Source organism: Lampetra planeri, chromosome 31, assembly GCF_965212315.1.
Source record: "Lampetra planeri chromosome 31, kcLamPlan1.2.h2, whole genome shotgun sequence".
Taxonomy (NCBI): Eukaryota; Metazoa; Chordata; class Hyperoartia; order Petromyzontiformes; family Petromyzontidae; genus Lampetra; species Lampetra planeri.
Window position 1 is genome coordinate 10,419,925 of NC_136137.1, and position 18,520 is coordinate 10,438,444.

The 18,520-nt window shown below is 46.2% G+C and overlaps 2 protein-coding genes across 8 annotated transcripts; one reads left to right on the forward strand and one right to left on the reverse strand.

Annotated features, from left to right (window-relative positions):
• Positions 1 to 473: 473 nt before the first annotated feature.
• Positions 474 to 18,349, reverse strand: LOC144729208 (bifunctional coenzyme A synthase-like). Of its 5 annotated transcripts, none has more exons than XM_078609268.1 (10): positions 18,201 to 18,348; positions 15,111 to 15,818; positions 13,836 to 14,050; positions 4,907 to 5,038; positions 4,283 to 4,472; positions 3,409 to 3,473; positions 2,818 to 2,902; positions 2,391 to 2,488; positions 1,834 to 1,980; positions 474 to 858 (listed from the first exon to the last, which is right to left on the reverse strand). In XM_078609268.1, exons 2-10 carry the CDS (start codon positions 15,808 to 15,810, stop codon positions 814 to 816), a joined length of 1,677 nt encoding a protein of 558 aa, XP_078465394.1. In that variant the 5' UTR covers positions 15,811 to 15,818; positions 18,201 to 18,348; the 3' UTR covers positions 474 to 813. The 5 variants fall into 5 exon arrangements, 4 of the variants coding, with proteins under 4 accessions (XP_078465394.1, XP_078465395.1, XP_078465398.1 ...); XM_078609269.1 differs by having other exon boundaries at positions 18,234 to 18,345; XM_078609272.1 differs by having other exon boundaries at positions 18,230 to 18,330.
• LOC144729206 (uncharacterized) lies at positions 5,762 to 14,243 on the forward strand. 3 transcript variants are annotated; one of them, XM_078609265.1, is made up of 5 exons: positions 5,762 to 5,898; positions 9,076 to 9,712; positions 10,188 to 10,355; positions 11,302 to 11,576; positions 11,876 to 14,243. In XM_078609265.1, the coding sequence occupies exons 2-5, from the start codon at positions 9,168 to 9,170 to the stop codon at positions 13,405 to 13,407; spliced, it is 2,520 nt and encodes an 839-aa protein (XP_078465391.1). In that variant the 5' UTR covers positions 5,762 to 5,898; positions 9,076 to 9,167; the 3' UTR covers positions 13,408 to 14,243. The 3 variants fall into 3 exon arrangements, with proteins under 3 accessions (XP_078465391.1, XP_078465393.1, XP_078465392.1); XM_078609267.1 differs by having other exon boundaries at positions 11,302 to 11,970; XM_078609266.1 differs by lacking the exon at positions 5,762 to 5,898 and having other exon boundaries at positions 6,978 to 9,712.
• Positions 18,350 to 18,520: the final 171 nt, after the last annotated feature.

The window sequence follows — 18,520 nt, forward strand, 5'->3', positions numbered from 1 at the left end:
AAATATTAAGATATGAATGCAGTATCGATGATTCAAGTGGTGGGTTTGAGTTGTGCCCGTCGTCCACTAAATGTTATCTAATAATGGAACACGCTGTATTTTTCCACGAAGCATGATCGAGTCTTGAAGACTTTTCCATGAGGGCCCTGCGCTGGAATTCTTGGCCAATTCCATGAGTATTTTGGCACAAGTGTGTAAATCAGAGTAACCAGGGAAAACGAACGCATGAGTGTCAGGTGATAAAGCTTCCCAAGTTATACTTTGCTGTGCTGTCAACTGCTGGCACTACCTCGCAAACCAGCGGTGCTTGGGAGGTTCACAGATTTACGTGATCCACCAACCCTTGCCTCAAAAGTGGTGGATTACAGGTGTGTGCAGCAGTGTTTTTGAACAGGGGTGATTTGCAACAAGCAGGCACAACAATCCCATGAGATGTTCAAGCTTGCAAAGTAAATGCATCAAAGAACAGCATCTTTTATGAAAGTTTTAAGGAAACTTTATTGAATGTGTAAAATTTCACATATTGCACCATTCACCATCATTTTAGTATTACAATTCTTTGTCTAAAACTTTTGGTAACTTTATGAAAGCAGTCTATGCTGAAGCCGTTAGATTTTAATTTGTATGCCTGCAAAACAAAGGATATTTCAAGTCAAAATATAAAATGGCACAAGCACAAATTCCAGTTTGCAGACTTTTATGCTTCCACATTAGTTATTTAATGAAGCCGACATCAAACTCCTAACAAATTTACAGCCCAATAAACTACACTTCTGGCTCTTCCACATTGGTCCAGTTACAGGCGATCGACCTTCACCTTGTGATTCTTCCAAGTAGGAGCTTCCACGCTTTTTCAACCTTCATGGAAAACACAACAGCATGTACACCTATTGTGAGCTTGTGACATGGAGGTGTGTGTGTGTAGTGACTGGAAGGACCGATGGAGAGTGCATACTGATGGACATGCCTTGAGGCAGCAAACCAAAAGACCCTTGTTTAAATGTGCAGTGTCACCGAGGGAATTATAAATACCAACTTGGAGCAGGAGTTACCACACTGATCTAGTTAATAGCGGTGTAATGGTTTTCCGCACCTGCCCTACTAAATCGTCAGGATTCATTGTCGTGAATCTATTAAAAAAGTATTTGTCACATTGTGAATGCAGTGGCCTCGAATGGCTGTAGGGATAATGTGAACGAATTATATACAACATAAACAACCTAGAAAAACAATAATGTTTACAATGGGTATTAACTTATATCCTGTTCATATGGTTTCAGATACAAATTTTTATTCACAAGCAATTTAGGTCGCATCAAAATGCATTTGTATAAAAACCCTAGTTCCCTCCTGTGCTTCATGTGAACGTGCAGCATGACGAGCGTGTTCACACTACCCGCCTCCATCATGGAGACTCCCCAGGGAGAAGTACCCACACCTGCTTTGGGATTTAAATGTGTAAACGAGAGGAAACCCATCACAACAGCAACATCAATGTGGCACCGCGACAAACAGATTTAACAACACAAAATGCAGTGCATTTGCATGTACTAAAAGCTTTATCAAGACCACACAATGTGGACATTTTGTCATTGATACCAAGAACTCAAAAGAGGTGAGAAAACGTGACATCCGAGGCAGATGTCAGTAGCCAACATTGGTGACTCTACTGATCAAGTCCTGAAATTAATACCGGTTTACCGTTGTGTCTGTTTCACTGCTGTCTGTTGGGATAGCCACTCTTTGAGTGGTCGCAATTACAAAAAACAATCATGCTTGGTGGCTCTGGAAGCCAGCAGACAGTATTCTATAGAGAGTACCCCACTCCCATACCTGTTTTTGTGTCACTTGAGGCTGCCAGTAGGTACACAGCACAACATTTGCCTCCTCTACCCTGCGCTGGTTGCTGAGCTGATTGGACAGCCTCTTCTTAGCACTGTCATCCGTCACGCCATCTCTCTCCACAATTCTTCTGACGGCCTGTGAAGAAAAAAACATATTGCAGAAAGTGACACATAAAGGAAATGTCACTATGACTACGAGCTGACTCATTTCAGTTCTATATTAAAGTGATAGCTCATGTGCTATAATGGCATGAATACCAAATTTACTGAAAGTATTCCCATCTCAGTTTAGTGGGTGTCTGCAGCTCTGAGTTATACACAGCTCGAATGTCAATGTAGGGAATTCAATTCTTTATTCAGCCAGCTGTTATCATCATTCACACAAGAGGTCTGTGAGTGTTTTGACAGTGCTGTATCAGCTGTGAAGGTTAAAAACCGTGATGATGATTTATTGAACCGTGGGCCAAAACTGTTTCCTTAATCCAGAAAGGAAACGGTGGTACCGGTTGTCGTCGTCGACGATTGGACACAACGCATGCAGCTCACCTCGTCTTCCGGAATGAGCACCACCCAGACCTCATGGACCATGTTGATCCAGCCGGCTTCCAGCAGAACCGCAGCATCCAGGACACACACACGCACACCTGCATCGAAAACGCAGCAGCACTCGGTCACTCGCACAAAGCACACAAGCACGGGCATTTCTGAAATTAATAAAAGTGATGATAATATAAGCGTCAAATATTTCAGACAGTTACATTTCCAGTTGGAAACTGTCGATGTCATGGGCGTCTAAAAATAATGTCAAAAACAAATGTTCATGTACGGTCGATTTTTGTACGATAGATCTATGTGTTTTTAAGTAATTAATCTCGAACCAAGATATTATAATTTCCGCACCGCTCAGCCAACATAATCGAAGGGCCACAAAATCTACTCAACTGCAGGTGCTAAAGGGGTGAGGGCCACTTACCTTTTTCTGCACAATCAGCAATAACTTTCTTGGCCAGCCTCGCGATTTCAGGCCAAACAATGTCCGTTAGTTTTTTTAGTTTATCCTGGCAAAAATGGCAAGAGCGCACAAAGCTTAGCAGGGTTACTTCCTTTAAGTCATACCCATAAACTACTCTGCTACTGGCAACATCAGAAAGAATTAGCTGCTTAACATTTGTAAACCATTTATTTATATTTGTCTGTAGTGTGATCTTCATGTGTGCTATCTGGTGTATGTTCTTGATTAGAAAAATGTTTTTGATTTGGTATTAATGCACCTCCGCGATTAGCACGGTAGGCTACGTATTACGCAAAAAAAGTCCAACATCCATACAATGCTGTGTAAGTTGTTCGTACGCGTGTATACAAGTCGTCATTACATGTGTGTTTGTACGTAATTTGACACCCTGGGCATCCTTGCAAACGAGATGTTCCCTCTCCAGGGATTATCCAGTTAAAACATTTTAATAGAATATATATGTGATATACAATGAACTGGGTACGTACCCATGCATTATAAAAAAAATACTGGAGTGTCAAGTTTGTAATCGGCACTGTGTGCCACGGTCACCTTTTCTGAAAACACTTTCTTCCCCAGCTCCTTTCTGTTTATGGTTCCATCTTCTGACAAGATATCTGTAACAATGTGGAAGAAAAGGGGTACTGTAAAAATGGAAATCCGATGCTAAACTGAGAATGGGCCATGTATCCACATGGCCGCATTATATCATAAATTAGTATATATAATCAGCTGTTAAATGTGAACATTGCTTTAACCGCAATTGCTTTCTAGTTGGCACGAGACATTCACTCTGCAACGACTTGATGAATTGTCAGAATTTGCTCCATTAGGATGAATAATTAATATGATTTTCACACATACGGTCCAATGCGTGTACCATAAAAGTACGAATCAATTTTGATAGATTAATCGTCCCATAGTTACATGCAGTTAAAAAGGTAAAGGTGCATCCCTGCAATTGCTTGCACCGCTGCTGGCAGAAGCACCCCCCACTACAGCAAACAACAGAGGATATTAGGTCTACTCTTTCACTCTGAGTAGATGTATTAGAAGAGGTGGGCGTACCCACACTTTACCCCACCATACATAACCTGCCGATCGACTAACCGTGGCGGACCCATTTATGCTTCTGGGTGGATAAAGGCGGTGGTGGGGGGAGATTTCAGAGAGACTTGGCAAATTGTTTCAACTGTCGATTCGAGAGATGGAATTGAACCCGTGACCCTCTGGATTGCAAGTCTAATATGTTGACCATTTCCACTGATATTGGGTTTGATAGTAGACACAAACTTTACACAGCCAAGCACCATAACTCATTACCTTTACAGTAGCCACCTAGTTAAGTGCACATTCAGAAACAGAACGTGTGAAGCAATGACGACCAATCGAAACGCAGGGCGCGCGTCCCGCCAGAGCGACTCACCCTCTCCGAACTCCTCGACGATGTTGGCATGGGCGCTGGTGCCTGGCAGGTAGGCCTGATGACCGAGCACGTCGCAGTCCACGTGCACGGCCCCAAGCGCCTCCAGACGCCTGGCGACGCTCGACTTCCCGCTAGCGCTGATTCCCGTAAGCCCAATGACAAAGGGCACCGGTGGGATGTCGGGTTTCACCTGCAAGACAAAGATCCCCCGTATAGCCTTAACAGACTGTTGGGGCAAGTGCTATTAACGAGTAGCAGCTATGAAGGCCGGGACAACACACGAGGGGGTGGGTGGCCAAACACCACGCCTGGCTGCCTTTGTCTCCCCAGTGTCGATGTTTACACACTGCACGGGGTCACTCAGTTGAGGCTGAATCGACCTAGGGCCGGCCCAGGACCGGAATAAAACTCGGGTCACCAGGTTCGTAGTGCAACGCCTTAACCATGACGCTACCACTCCCAACGCGCGCATACACACACGACACAGCACCATGCACATCTCCTGGGAATGGGGCACGGCGCAGGCGGCAACGGCATGTCGCATTTCACTTCTTAGAACTTCACTTTTTATGGGAAACGTCAAGGAGCCCAAGCGCTCCATCTCTAAACGCGACGGCGCCTCACTTGTGGCGGTTTCAACAGGGTGCCCAGCAGCCGTGCTCTCAGACTCGACGAGCTGATTTTCATTTCCTCGTGGCTCGCGTGGTGACGGTCGGCGATCAGCTTGATCTCGTGCACCTCCAGCACCGGCAGGCCCTGGCAGCGGAAGGATGTTCCCAGTGACCACTTTCCCAAAACAGAAAACTCGCCCAGATGAAACACACTCCAGTGCAGTGCCTATTACATGCTTTTAGCACCGCGCCAATTATCACGATTGGCTACCTGCGGTGCGAAAGAAGTTCAACACACATACAAGTCATGTTAAAATCGTCAACGTTAATGAAACCATCTACACCGCTAAAGCATTGCCTGACGTGTTAACCCTGCAATTAGTGCCTAACAGAACGAATCTAATGGAGGACACGCAAACTGTATCAAAACCTTCTTGGTTCTTTTGGTAAAGTCACGTAGAAGGGAGATAATAAAATAATCAAAATAAAACAATAAAATAATACAATTCTCACGACGTTTCGTTTTATTATCTCCCTTCTACGTGACTTTACCGAAAGAACCAAGAAGATGAATCCCTGCAGTCACGAAAGCTTTAAATCGAAATGTATCAAAACCGTCTTCCACCCACTAACATAGGCGCGGTGAGATCAGGCGTGTGCAAGTGCAAGCAAATGACTGCACTTCCACGCCGGAAAGTAATGGTTATTCACCAATAATCAACTTCAACTCGTGGCGCATTTACCCAGTGAAAGATTCCGAGTTTGAAAAACCTTTAAGCGGCGCACAAGACGGATGTTAAAAAAAAACGTCACGAAATGTGCGCGTGCAGCAAAAAAAATTCAGTCTGGAAGCATTCAACATCCCTGCCCATGTGGCTTGCGTCCAACAATTCCCACAGTGCTCGTTGTTGTTTGAGTGGAGGGGATTTCCAAAACATTGTGTGCATGGTCAAGAGCTGTCGCCCATTCCCCGTGTCTGCAAGGCGTGTGTGCCTCTACAGCCAGGTACGTGCTGCATTCACACGCACGCTTACAACTGAACTAATTTCACGGCCCAACAATATACGGGGCTCAAAGGGAAAGCCGCGAAACACTTTTGTTGGCTGTTGATCAGCGTGCTGAATTAAAATTGCTGAACTTATTTGTCAATTGGCACGGAACTCTCGTTTTGGAGGCCTCGGGAGGAGGGGTGTGGGGGGCACAGGGGGGCAGCCTCACGCGCTGGGGCAGGGGGGGCCGTCAGGGAATGCACGGGGGGCACCACCCTTGCCTCTCTGCACACGTGAGGGTCACACGCGAACGTGCGGAAAGACACTCAACTTGATTCCGTCTCGTTGGAAGCACACGCCGCACGCAAATATAATGCGCATACAAGTTTCGACGATACCGTTTTTAAAATGTTGATAGTACAGTAGTCCCTCGTTATTCGCAAGGGAACCGTTCAGAAGGTGCTCGTGAAGAGTGCATTTTGCGGATAATGATGTTGCCTACGAAATTATTTACCTTAAATAAATACATAAATCAGCTAAAAAATACATGGAAATTATCATAACAAAACAACATTGGCAAATAAATATTAAAGTAATCTCATCGCTTTACCACTCGATGCAGTCGTGTACAGTTCCTTATGCGATTCGCAGATAGCCAAATTCGCGAATATCGAGTTTGTCAATGACGAGGAAATACTGTATGATGATTTATTAGTACACCACGGCCCCGCGTCCACTTTCCACACCCCACTACCGCAGCAGAGGTCGACATCGCCAGTGGCAGGGGGCATGAGTTGTCAGTCGGTGAAGACGAAAGGCCCAACGCAACGATCGTGTCCTGCCAACACTCGTCTTCGTGTCAACATTTACTCGGTCAAAGAGATCGAGAGAGAGACAGGCTCTTCAGCGGGTGAATATGGGATATGACAAACGCCTCCGCGGCACTGTGCATCACATATTTAGTCGATTTAGGAATTTCGATTTAAAGCTTTCGTGACTGCAGGGATTCATCTTCTTGGTTCTTTCGGTAAAGTCACGTAGAAGGGAAATAACAAAATAATAAAACGAAATAAATGATGGTGTATTATTTTATTATGTTTTATTTTTATTATTTTATTATTTCCCTTCTACGTGACTTTACCGAAAGAACCAAGAAGACCATTTAGGAATGTTTCAACTGTTTAAATATGATAAACAACGCATCATTCTCGGGCCACTCTTGCAAATGAGAATATCCGTGCTCTTGTGAGTTCTGGTTAAACGAATAAATATGAACGATAACTTGACGAGACGAAACAGGCTGGAGGGAATCGCCACCATTTGATCTCCTTCACCAAACTCTTATTTTGTCACGTGAACAAAGAAATACAGCAATTCCTCATTTAACGTGCTGGATGCGTTCCTGAAAAGTGCCGCCTTACGTCGAAAAACCGTGCTGTTAAGCAGGGAATTACTGTTACCCAATCATATTTGCGCTATAAAATCAGCCTGTGATCATCGTACAGCGGGGAAAAAGAGCCGAGGCGAGGGTCGGCCGCCGCGTGCCCTACCATCCTGTGTACTCTATCATTCCGCTCAGCCGTCGCGCAGCTGAACAAAGTAGTTTGTCTTGACCGCTCACCAAACGCGTTATAACGTGCGCGTTTCCGCGTTGTGCGAAAAGTGGTCCCTCGTAGAAGAACCAAGTTGTAGCAAAAACGCGTTGTGTGAACACACGTTAAGCGAGGAGTTGCCGTACCGTAAACCGGCAATGGATACCCATTGTAATTTAGATGAATTATAATGCCCCACCCTCAAACGTGGAGGGCTCACAAGTGATGTCATCACATCTATCCCTCTATGTAAGGAACGAAACAGGAGGATTTCTCCACAAATCTGGCTGTCGCCTGATGAAGCTGGTTTTAATTGTTGGAGAAAAGTCGTACTCAAGATTGTAAATGTTGTGGATTTGCTCTCAAACACACCGGTGTGCTGTAATAGTAATGAATTGGCATGTTCTGTTTACGTTGCAAACCTTACTAATTGGCTGTGTTGGGTGGTGGTGGGTTTAACGACATATTTACGCGATCTAACCGAAAAGAACCTATATTATGGATGATATTGGTCGTAAAAGCCTACTACGTGTTAAACGGTTTGCTCCATTTTCTCGTTGGCACAGCCTTCTCGGAGAAGTGAAGTACCAACGCTATTTTTATACATCTAAGATGCCATCTCAGTCCACATAGTAATCTAATAAGAACCAATCAAGTAATCTGATACAAGAATATCAATATTTTTTTGTAATACGTTGGGTTTTCTTTTTTCAAACGTATGCAAATTATCCAGTCCAATGTTGTTGCCATACTTGGGATTCCATTCGGGTTTAGTACGTACATACCACACACAGCGGCACATATTCGGCACGTACCGACACGGAAGTGTGCACACTACTACTACTATGCAGGCTGTGCTGGGTTCGCGACTCCACGTCCAACCACTCCTCGCTCTGCCTGGAGTGTCCAGAAGCTTGTGGCTTTATTTTCATGATTTTTCTCTCTCTCACATTGTTCCTTTTTTAAACGCTTTTTATTAACTCACTCTGTCTGTTGTTGTTGTCATTGATGTATCCTAAAATCATGTAACTCAATTTTTACCCACTTCCCAATGTGGTATCGACTGCAAACTTAGTATACATGTCATACTGATGACAATACTATATTATATAATATAAAATAAACATATATTTATAACATTATTTTTTATGTTATGTTCTTGGCTTGGCTCTAATTGTCCATGGTCAACTGACGTTGGCTGTAAATCACCACGGCCCCTTACGTTATGGCAAGCTTCGGGGCCACTTCCTGAAGTCGTGGAGTTCTTCCATTACTAGTACGGTACATTTAATGAAAGCGTGTTTTTGTAAAAGTTTTTTTTAACATTACTTATTAAACGAAACAAAAAAACTCGTATTAAATGTTTGAGAAAATAACGTACACTATTCATGCTCCAATGTCCAACTGAGCGTACCTTGGGTACCAGTGGCTAGAGGTATTTATTGAGTCCTACGTTAAGTTTGATTGGTCTGTCACAAATGACAATTTGCTCTTGATTCTTGAAAAAGAAAGAGGCTGTAGATGGAGTACTGTACCAGCAGAGATGATTAGGAATGGAAGACCAGCACAGAAGTAAAATGTTCTGTTTGTGTCTTTTTCAGAGTTTACACTGTAAACTCCTCGCTTCTGCTCTAGTATTCTAGTTCTTAAAAGCACTCCACTCAAGACGGTTGCTTGACCAAACCGGTGTGCAATGGATAACAATTTTACAAAAGAGATACGGGAGCGTTACGAGCAGCTCCCGACACTCTTTGAGCTGACACACGACCTACCGCACGGCAGCACGTACATCAACATTGTCATCGCAAAACTGGAGCGCAAACAGGCGCACGAAGCCACCGCAGAAGAGTTTGACAGCGACGTCTGCGCCCTGAACTGCCTCACCTATTTCTACCTATCGCAAGATCAGCTGGCCAAAGCCGAGTCGTCAGTGACAGCTGCCCTAATAAAGGAGCCGTGCAGTGTGACGGCACTGGCCAACAAGTGTGAGCTTCACTTGCATCGCTACGAATTCGAGGCCGCCAGCAGAGTGGCGGAGGCACTGGACAGGCAGAAGGGAAACAAGGCAGCGCTTGCTACGGCCTTGGCCGAGCAGGGCTACTGCCTCTCCCGTCTGGGTCCCGTGGCACAATTCAAGGCGATCGACAAATATTCGCAGGCCATCGAGATGGGGCACGGTCACTGCCCTCCTGACAAGCTTGTTTCTTGGAAGTACGGCTTGGCTTTAAACCTCGACAGGTCAGTTGGCACACCTGCAGCATTCGAGAGTAAATTATTCCTTTTTATTATTATTATTACACGCTTTTATTTAACTCACTCCGTCTGTTGTATCCTCAAAAAATAAATCTTGTAACTCAATTTTTACCCACTTTCCAATGTGCTATCGACTGAAAACTTGAAATACCTATGTCATACTGATGACAAGACTATATTCTATCATAACAAATCCAAAACATATATTTTTAAACATTTTACATGCTTTTATTTAACTTACTCTGTGTTGTCGTATCCTAAAATCGTGTAACTCAATTTCAACCGTATTCCCAATGTCGTATCGACTGCAAACTTGGTATAGGTGTGTCATACTGATGACAATACTATATTCTATCATTGAAAATTTAAAAATATATTTTTAAACAATCTTTTTTACGGTTCTAATTGTTAAGGCTCGCTCGTTACGTTGGCAATTACGTGTTATGGCTCTCTTTTGCAGGGTCTTTGAGATTGACATTTTGAGAGAGAACCCCGACTTTGACAAGAATGAACACTTTCAACAAGCCGTGGAAGCCCTTGCACACGTTGTCCACACGGACAACAGATTTTTCAAGGCCAAAGCTTTCGCAGTTTTGGGCCAGATAACCAAGAAATTTTTCAACCAAAGGTAAACTGCTGTATTTTGAAAGCACTTTTAACGTGGGGTTTAATGTGGTAGTTGATGTGTTTTGCAATTTAAATCAACAATCAAAGAGATTGTCTGCTCAAATATCAATGAGGTGGTGTGCCCATCTCCTATCTACGGCCCTCAAGCAGTGGTGGAAATTCCTAATTCCTATACTGAGGGCGATTCCATCTATAGCAGCGGTACCCAACATTTTTGGCACCAGGGACCGGTTTCCTGGAAGACAATTTTTTCACGGACCGGGGGGGGGGGAGGGGGGGGTTCATCATTGGGTCTTTCTCCCTTTTCAAAGAAACTCTCCAGCGACGTTTGGTTTTTACTAATTTTGGCTAGGGGTTAGCAGCTTGTGGGCTTACCAAAACTGTGACTGAGACAAGTGCGCAGTGCGGGAAAGAGGCGCGGATGGAAGTGGTAAATAAAATAATGGGCGGGCCACGCACGGACTCACCGGTAACCTCCTCCTGTGCGGCCCAGTTCCTAACAGGCCACGGACCGGTACCGATCCGCGGCCCGGGGGTTGGGGACCCCTGATCTATAGAATAACAAGTGCTGACTCGCCCATAATGTGGTATTCAATTTAAGAACCCCGAAAGATGGATGTTGGGCTGAATCAGCCACCAATCAGCACTGAACGCACAACTTTCCAACTGCCAGCCACTCTACCGTTGAGCCACCTGATCGGTCACTATTCATTAGATTGCCCCAATCTTACCAAGGCTGCAGCGCTGTTAGAGCGCTCGAACAGGCCGCTCAATAAAACGCAGCTCAGAATAAATGAGTACTTCGGAAATGGACAACAAAAGCCTCCTCTACCCGTTATCATCATATTACTATGAAAGACTGTCTGTATCTGTCACCATAAACTTGCCAGTGTTGTGCTCCACAAAAGCTTTTCTGCCGATGTCCTTGATTCTTACGAAAACACGAGGAATGTCAGGGATTTCGAGAGTGCTCGTATCGTGGAGGTGGGCGACGAGGCGCTCACCGTGTCGGAGTGCTTCGAGAGGGCCTGCGCGCTTGCGCCCCAGGACCGCTGGGTGCTGGAGAGGGCGGGAAAGCACTGGAGGCACATGCGCCAATACGACCGAGCTCTGGAGCTCCTGCGCAAAGCCTACGCGCTCTGCCCCTCGTCCTTTTCTCTCCACCACCTCGGGCTAACCTACCGCACCCTAGCAGATCAAGCTCATGCGAGGACCCTGGATGGTGAGATCAATTTTCTTCTTTTACGAAGACACCTAAACTTGAAAAAAGTGTTTCTACTTAAAATTTCTCCCTACTGCATTCTCACAGATCCTTCTATCATTTAAACAAGCTACACTCCAGCTTTGGCCCAACCAAAAAAAACGACATAAGTTTGCGGCCTTGCACTCTGTGTAATTAGAGTTATCAGCAATGTAGCTTTAGCAACAAAATACTGTGAGATTTCACCAAAACATTTTTAGAATGGATTTTTTTCTCCCTTGAAATCCTTTGAGTAAGTTCATTATTATTTGTCTCTACAGCTCCTACAGCAGGATATGGCAGGGGTTTCAGAGGTCAAAGACACCCTTGGCGGCCAGCAAACGCAGCTGGCCGTGGCCAGGACTTGTTTGTCACATATGAGCCAATGACACAACTCTGCGATGTGAGCGCAGACTTTGCTGCTTTGAGCATCACTAGTGGGGAAGATGGGCAGCCCGAGTGCACATTGCGAGTCAGGCGGCCTTTATTTCCCAGCAGGAGGCCTAGAGGGGGCAGACAGCCTTTCTGCAGCTCCGGACGAATGCGAGGGCAGTCGCATTATTTCCCTGGTGGGGCAGCGCAGAACCCGGAGAACACGCAGGCACGTGGCCACAGACGGGGAAGAGGAAAGAGTCTTTTCAATTGCTACAGAGAAGTCAAAGATCCACATGTCACAGAACTTCTAGACCAAGCGATTAAGTACCTCAGAGAGGGCATTGAGCTGTCAAAAGAAACGGGTCCCCATCTGTTGGTGACCCTGGCCGAGATATATGTGTCACTTGGCAAAACGGAGGAGTCTGATGATTGCTTCCGCAGGTCCATGAAGACAGGCAAATACGTCTCCCAACTCTTTTGTGCGCGGACATTCGAGAATTGGGGTTTGAACATGCAAGAACGCGGCGATCAGCAGAGAAGCGAACAACTACTCCGATTAGCGATTGAAAGTGCTGCCAAGGTGAAGAGCACACGCAAGGTGGCTCTAGACAGTCTCATAGAGCAACTCAAGGAATCTCAAGGCCAGACACCTCAAATGCTTCGCTCTCGCTCCAAACTTTATGAACTCGTGGGCCTTCATGGACAGGCTCTGAGTGCACTGTGGGAGGCAGACACTATCCAGCCACAAGATCCTGACACCCTGCTTGGCCTGGTCAAGAACCTGGCCTTCAGGAAGCAGTATGATGAGGCGCTCATGTACTGGGCCTTCCTCAGATCCACAGAATCTGGAGACCATCTGATTGACAGTGACCTTTTGGAAAGCATTTATTTTGGCGCAGCCGAGACACACACGGCCACACTGTCGCTGTCGAGCCAGAGTATGTGCGAGGCGTACGAGGTCCTTCTGATGGACAGAAGCAGAGACAAGAGAATGTACATCTTTCACAGAATGGACTCGCATGAAGACACCGTGCTAGCTGAGAACATCCAGCAACTAGCCAAGGAAGTTGCCGATGTAGAGTTCGTTAACTATTCTGAAATGCCTGCTGGAAAGTCGTACAACGATCTCTTGAAAAAGGCAACAGAGAAATACAATGCAATTATTGTGCTGGTGACCCCAGACTTTGTGGCCGATAAATTGTCCACGAGTCTGTGCAGCCTCCTGAAGCAATGCGTCCTGCTGTGCCTTCACCCAGAATCCATTTCCATCGACCAAATTCCCCCAGCGCTCAGGGACTGTCATCACGCCTTACTGGCCAAGGAATTGTACAAGGACTATACAACAAACACCAATCCAATCCAAAAACTGCACATGTGGAGAGAGATATTCAACAACTTGAGAAAAGCTAAGCAACTGGTCAATCCCTCAAAGCAATAGTTGCCAGGGAAAACTCACCCTTAAGTTACAGATGCAGTCTATTCTTTATCCATGACAATATGTTTTGCATGAGAGGCATTACGATAAAAAAACTGCTCCACTGTTTTTCAGTGGAAGAAGCCACCACTGCCTATGCGAGGGATGAATGGGTGGTTTTGTATTATAGTCTGGTGCTTTGTAGTCTTCCAAGGTAATCCAATTATTAGTGGCTGTACATTTTAACCATAAAACCAATTTACCAAAAGATTTTCAGCCACAAACAGGTGAACATTTGTGGAGGTTCAGTTATTATGAATCCATGCAGCGCACCATGGTTTCACAGCACACAGAACTGCTTTGGATTTCTGCGCGTGAATTGTATTCAAACCCTTGAGAGCCCCACGCTTAAGTGGAATAGCCAAACTTCAGCTTGGTGGAGCACTGGTTACCTTTTCTTCACGTTTGCGGTTCACAGCCTGCCCCCCTTTGCGAGTCTCTTCGCTGACCACAATGCACTGCAGAAGAGAGTCAGTGATGGCAGGTCCGAAGGGGTCCGTGATGGGGACGATGTCGTAGCACAGGTGAGGATGCACGTCGCTCAGGAAGCTCCGGAGCGCTGAGAGCCTCTGCTCATACGGCTCTATCAGCTCATTCAGAAGCTTCCCTGTCGACAAGAACATTGCATTGTCACTTGAAGCGGTGTAAATCACGTACAAAACAAAGATTCCCAGTACAACCTTAACATACTGCAGAAGCAAGTGCTGTTACACACACACCTCAAGCACACTAAAGCATTATAGCATCAATGTTATTGCCTATGTAAAATAAATTCAATAAAACGAGATGTGAAATTCGCAGTTAATGTGTCCCGACTCTTTCGAGCACTTTCATGGCCATTGCATCATACCATTTAACGTGCCTTTTTGTCCCTGTCGGTGGAATGCAAATGAACTCGATTGAATGTGCTTATGATTGCCCAACATATGCAATAATTCACCCAGGGAAAGCAATGACTCCCACAGAGTCAACACGTGGTCACTCGCCTGAACGAGCTGTAAGGCAGCCAGCCCATGCCAGCTGCTGGATAACCACATGTTGCACTCGAGAATGAAGCAGATCACATACAGGCAGAAGCAAGTTCCATTCATCCCACCCCATGCTTCCCTTATTCAACGCACCCAGAGTATCACGTGTTCTCGTCAAAAATGTATCGAGAACATTTTTTCCCTTGAAATGAACATTAAACTTATGATGTGTGAAAGATGGCTCAAGGGGCCAGAGTATGGGGCCGGCATGGCTGAGATTGTGGATTTAAATCTGTGTAGCCACCCCATAGATACACTTGGTTCTCAAGTGTATTGAGTTGATAATATCAGCCCGGATACCAATGATGGAAAAAAACACCACATTAAAGGAGTTTTTAACTTCATGTAGTTAATTTCCAGATCAGAGAATTAAAACATTGGTTTACCTGCCATGCGACGAGCATTTAAGTGTCAGTGCACCCGATAAATGTGTGGCTAAGATATCACTTAAAGATATTTCTAAAGCAGTTACATGAAACCTTATTCTTTGGGCCATTCTCTAACAGAAGGGGTGACGAACTCCCTTGGCAGAAATCCAAACGGTTAAGTCTTACTACTTAATGCCGGCAGCACATTTGAAATAAAATTGGATGAAACGAATTGTCTAATGTATATTTGCGAGCAGCAAGCGTCAATGACCTTGCAAAAGCGCCCCGTCTGCAACTCCAATCAGCACGCGTCTTTCGGCCAACAAGCACGCGGTACTCAGGAGGATCTTGTGCGCGTTGTGCAGCCTGTCAAACGTGCCCCCGAGAACCACGTCCGAGTAGCTGGGCGGCCCCCCGTCGGCCGAGCCCACTGTGCTCTCTCCGGGCTGCTGCGTTTCCCCGGGTGCAGACTGGCCTTCCTTGGAGCCCACATCGGGCACAAAGAGCTTGATGGAAGCATTGCACTCGTAGCGATTCTGCACGTAGCTTCGGAAGAACGCCTCGACGTCGTGAAGCCGCTTCAGGTCGTTGATGCTGCTGTAGTCGGTGAGCACCACCTCGGGCGAGTGGCAGGGGGTGTGCAGGGCAGCGGGCACGCTCCCAGCCACGCCGTGCCCTTTAATGTTGGCGAGGAAGACACGCACATCCAGGTGGCTGCAGATATCCGTGGCCTTCGTGTAGACATTGGAGACCATCTGGGAGACTTCCCACGTCACGGGAGACAGGGCCACTCTGCTGCAGGGGGACGTGGTCGAGCTGGGCGGCCTCAGGCCCGGGTGAAGGTGCACGTACAGAGTGCCGTTAATCATCTCCGATGCCGAGCGCAGGGCCCCACCGAGCTGGAACGGCAGCTGTGCTGCAGGCGACGTGAGGACGAGCAGCCCCGTCCGGAACAACTCCTTGCGAGCCATGGGTGACGCTTTCCAACATATCACACAGCACCACTGTACTTACTCACTGAACCACACGGAATACACTACGGCAAGACTCAATGCAGAACACGCAAAACATCACAGCAACACTTAATGAGCAACACTCACTGATCCACATGCAACACATCACACCAACATTCACTGAACCACACGTAATATATCACACCAATAACTCACCACGTAACACGAGTAAAGACTCGCTGATCCACATGCAACAACACATCACGCCAACACTCACCGATCCATATTCAACACATTACAGCATCACCACACGCAACTCATTAAACACTACCAAAATTGGATTCATATTCAGAAACAAACGCCGCATTCCACATCGACTCTGTCGCAAACCATCCTGCCCATACTTGATTATTGTGGCACCATCTATAATCCAGGGGTGGGGAACGTCATTTGGTCTGGCCCTGCCAAGGCAACCGCAGGCGTGACTCGAAATTCAACATTTCTAGGAGCAAACCTGGAAAAGCAGTTGCGAGTAGCAACATCATCAATACCAGCTAACATCACACGTCTCACCAAAGAGGAGCAGTTCCAGCCATCACATTAGGGGTGAGTTAATTAAATGTTTGACCAAATATAACGGGCTAATTTTTAAGTTGATCATTTTGTATGGCCCGTGAATGATGTTATAAATATCCAAATGGCCCTTGGCAGAAAAAAGGTTCCCCACCCCTGATCTATACCTTACCTCTCATTCCATGACACATTACCACCGTAACCACTCTGCTATCGATCTTGCCCTTCACACCTTCCCCCAGGCTATGGAACGCTCTCCCAGGAAATATCAGGGACCTCCGAGTCTGTGGAGATTTTTTTTAAAATGCGTCTTATAACCTATTTTATACGCTTCCACTTACAAAAATTTTAGTTCATTTAGTAAATGGATTCATAAAATGTATTTGTGATATAATTATTGGTATGCCGAGTTTCCGCTTCTGCTGCTGCGTCCTGTACAGCGCTTTGAGATCCTTGATGAAAAGCCGCTACATAAATGGAATTATTATTATAGAAGCTATCCTTACAACCTGCAAATTAACTCAAATCTGTCACTCCCCTAAAGGACCACTTAGCTCATCTAACTCCGTCCCGTGGACTCAGAAGTGGCTCCAATAATCCGATTGAAAATATTGCATTTCATGCTAGAATAGTAATTGCCGCTCATCCACAGTTTGGTTCTCTCCCTTCAAGTTAACACGTAGCAGGGGACTTTCGCGACAAATGTCATCCATAATAGAGTTTTTTGGGTTAGATCGCGTGAATGTGTCGTTAAAACCCGCCACCACCCGACACAGCCAACTAGTAAGGGTTGTCATGTAAACAAAACGTGCCAATTCGTCACTAGTACAGCACTAGTGTATAGTGTAGTGTAGTATACTAGTACAGCACTAGTGTATAGTGTAGTGTATAGTGTAGTATACTAGTACAGCACTAGTGTATAGTGTAGTGCAGTATACTAGTACAGCACTAGTGTATAGTGTAGTGTATAGTGTAGTGTACTAGTACAGCACTAGTGTATAGTGTAGCGTATAGTGTAGTATACTAGTACAGCACGAGTGTGTAGTGTAGTGTATAGTGTAGTGGATAGTGGAGTGTATAGTGTAGTGTATAGTGTAGTGTATAGTGTAGTGTACTAGTACAGCACTAGTGTATAGTGTAGTGTATAGTGTAGTGTATAGTGTAGTGTACTAGTACAGCACGCCGGTGTGTTGGGGAGCCAAGCCACAACATTTACAATCCGAGTACGACGTTTCGCCTGATGAAACTCGCGTGTTTCCTTTACCACCGCTAAATACTTCCTTTGTTAGTATGTAAATCTTCCTTCAAGATCCTGTAGTCGTTTCTGCGCAATACTGAATGCTTTTGTTGTTGTTGACTTTTGTTGTTCCCGTGCTCACAAACCACAGATCCCCCTCGTAAAATAGCCGGGGAACTGGCTCAACGTCCGTGGAACAGAATCGCATGAACTCAAACAGGGCTAAGCTCCAGCCTCTGGTTATCATGTTCAGGTCAAGAGGTTAACGTGTCAAGGTCACCTTGCCTCAGACGGTCACAGTTATGCAGCAAAGCTGAGCGACCACGCCAGTGCGAGGTGCAGCATGCACCAGATCGCTACGTAGAAGCCCTCGTAGCGAGCTCAATGCGTGCCCTGATCGCGGTGAGATGATCCACACAATAGTCAGCAACCATGCAAGATCTGACCACAGTGAGATCCACGTAAGAGGGAGACCTGACTTATAGCGAGCTCCACATGTCATTTACGACTGTACATTTGTGCCCGCGAGACGTGGCCCTCGTCTCCGCGTCTGCAGTGGCCACAGGCACTCACCCGCACACTCACACTGCTCACCCACCTGCTCACCCGCTCACTCACACTGCTCACCCACCCGCTCGCCCGGCAGTGCGCCCGGCCTGTGCACGAACACCAGCACGGGCAGCACCAGGAGCGACACCCACGGCTCTCGCGTGCAATGGTATCGTCCACCTGAGCAGGAACAGCAGCAGTGTCGGGAGAGGGGGGGGGTGCAGAAATAGACTCTTCCAGTTGCTGCCCCACGCGTCTCGCGCGCAGTGGAATTGTTCACCTGAGCAGTGTCGGGGGGGTGGGGCAGAAGTGGACTCTCCCGGTATCTACCCTACGCGTCTCGCGCGCAGTGGTATCGTCCAACACGGG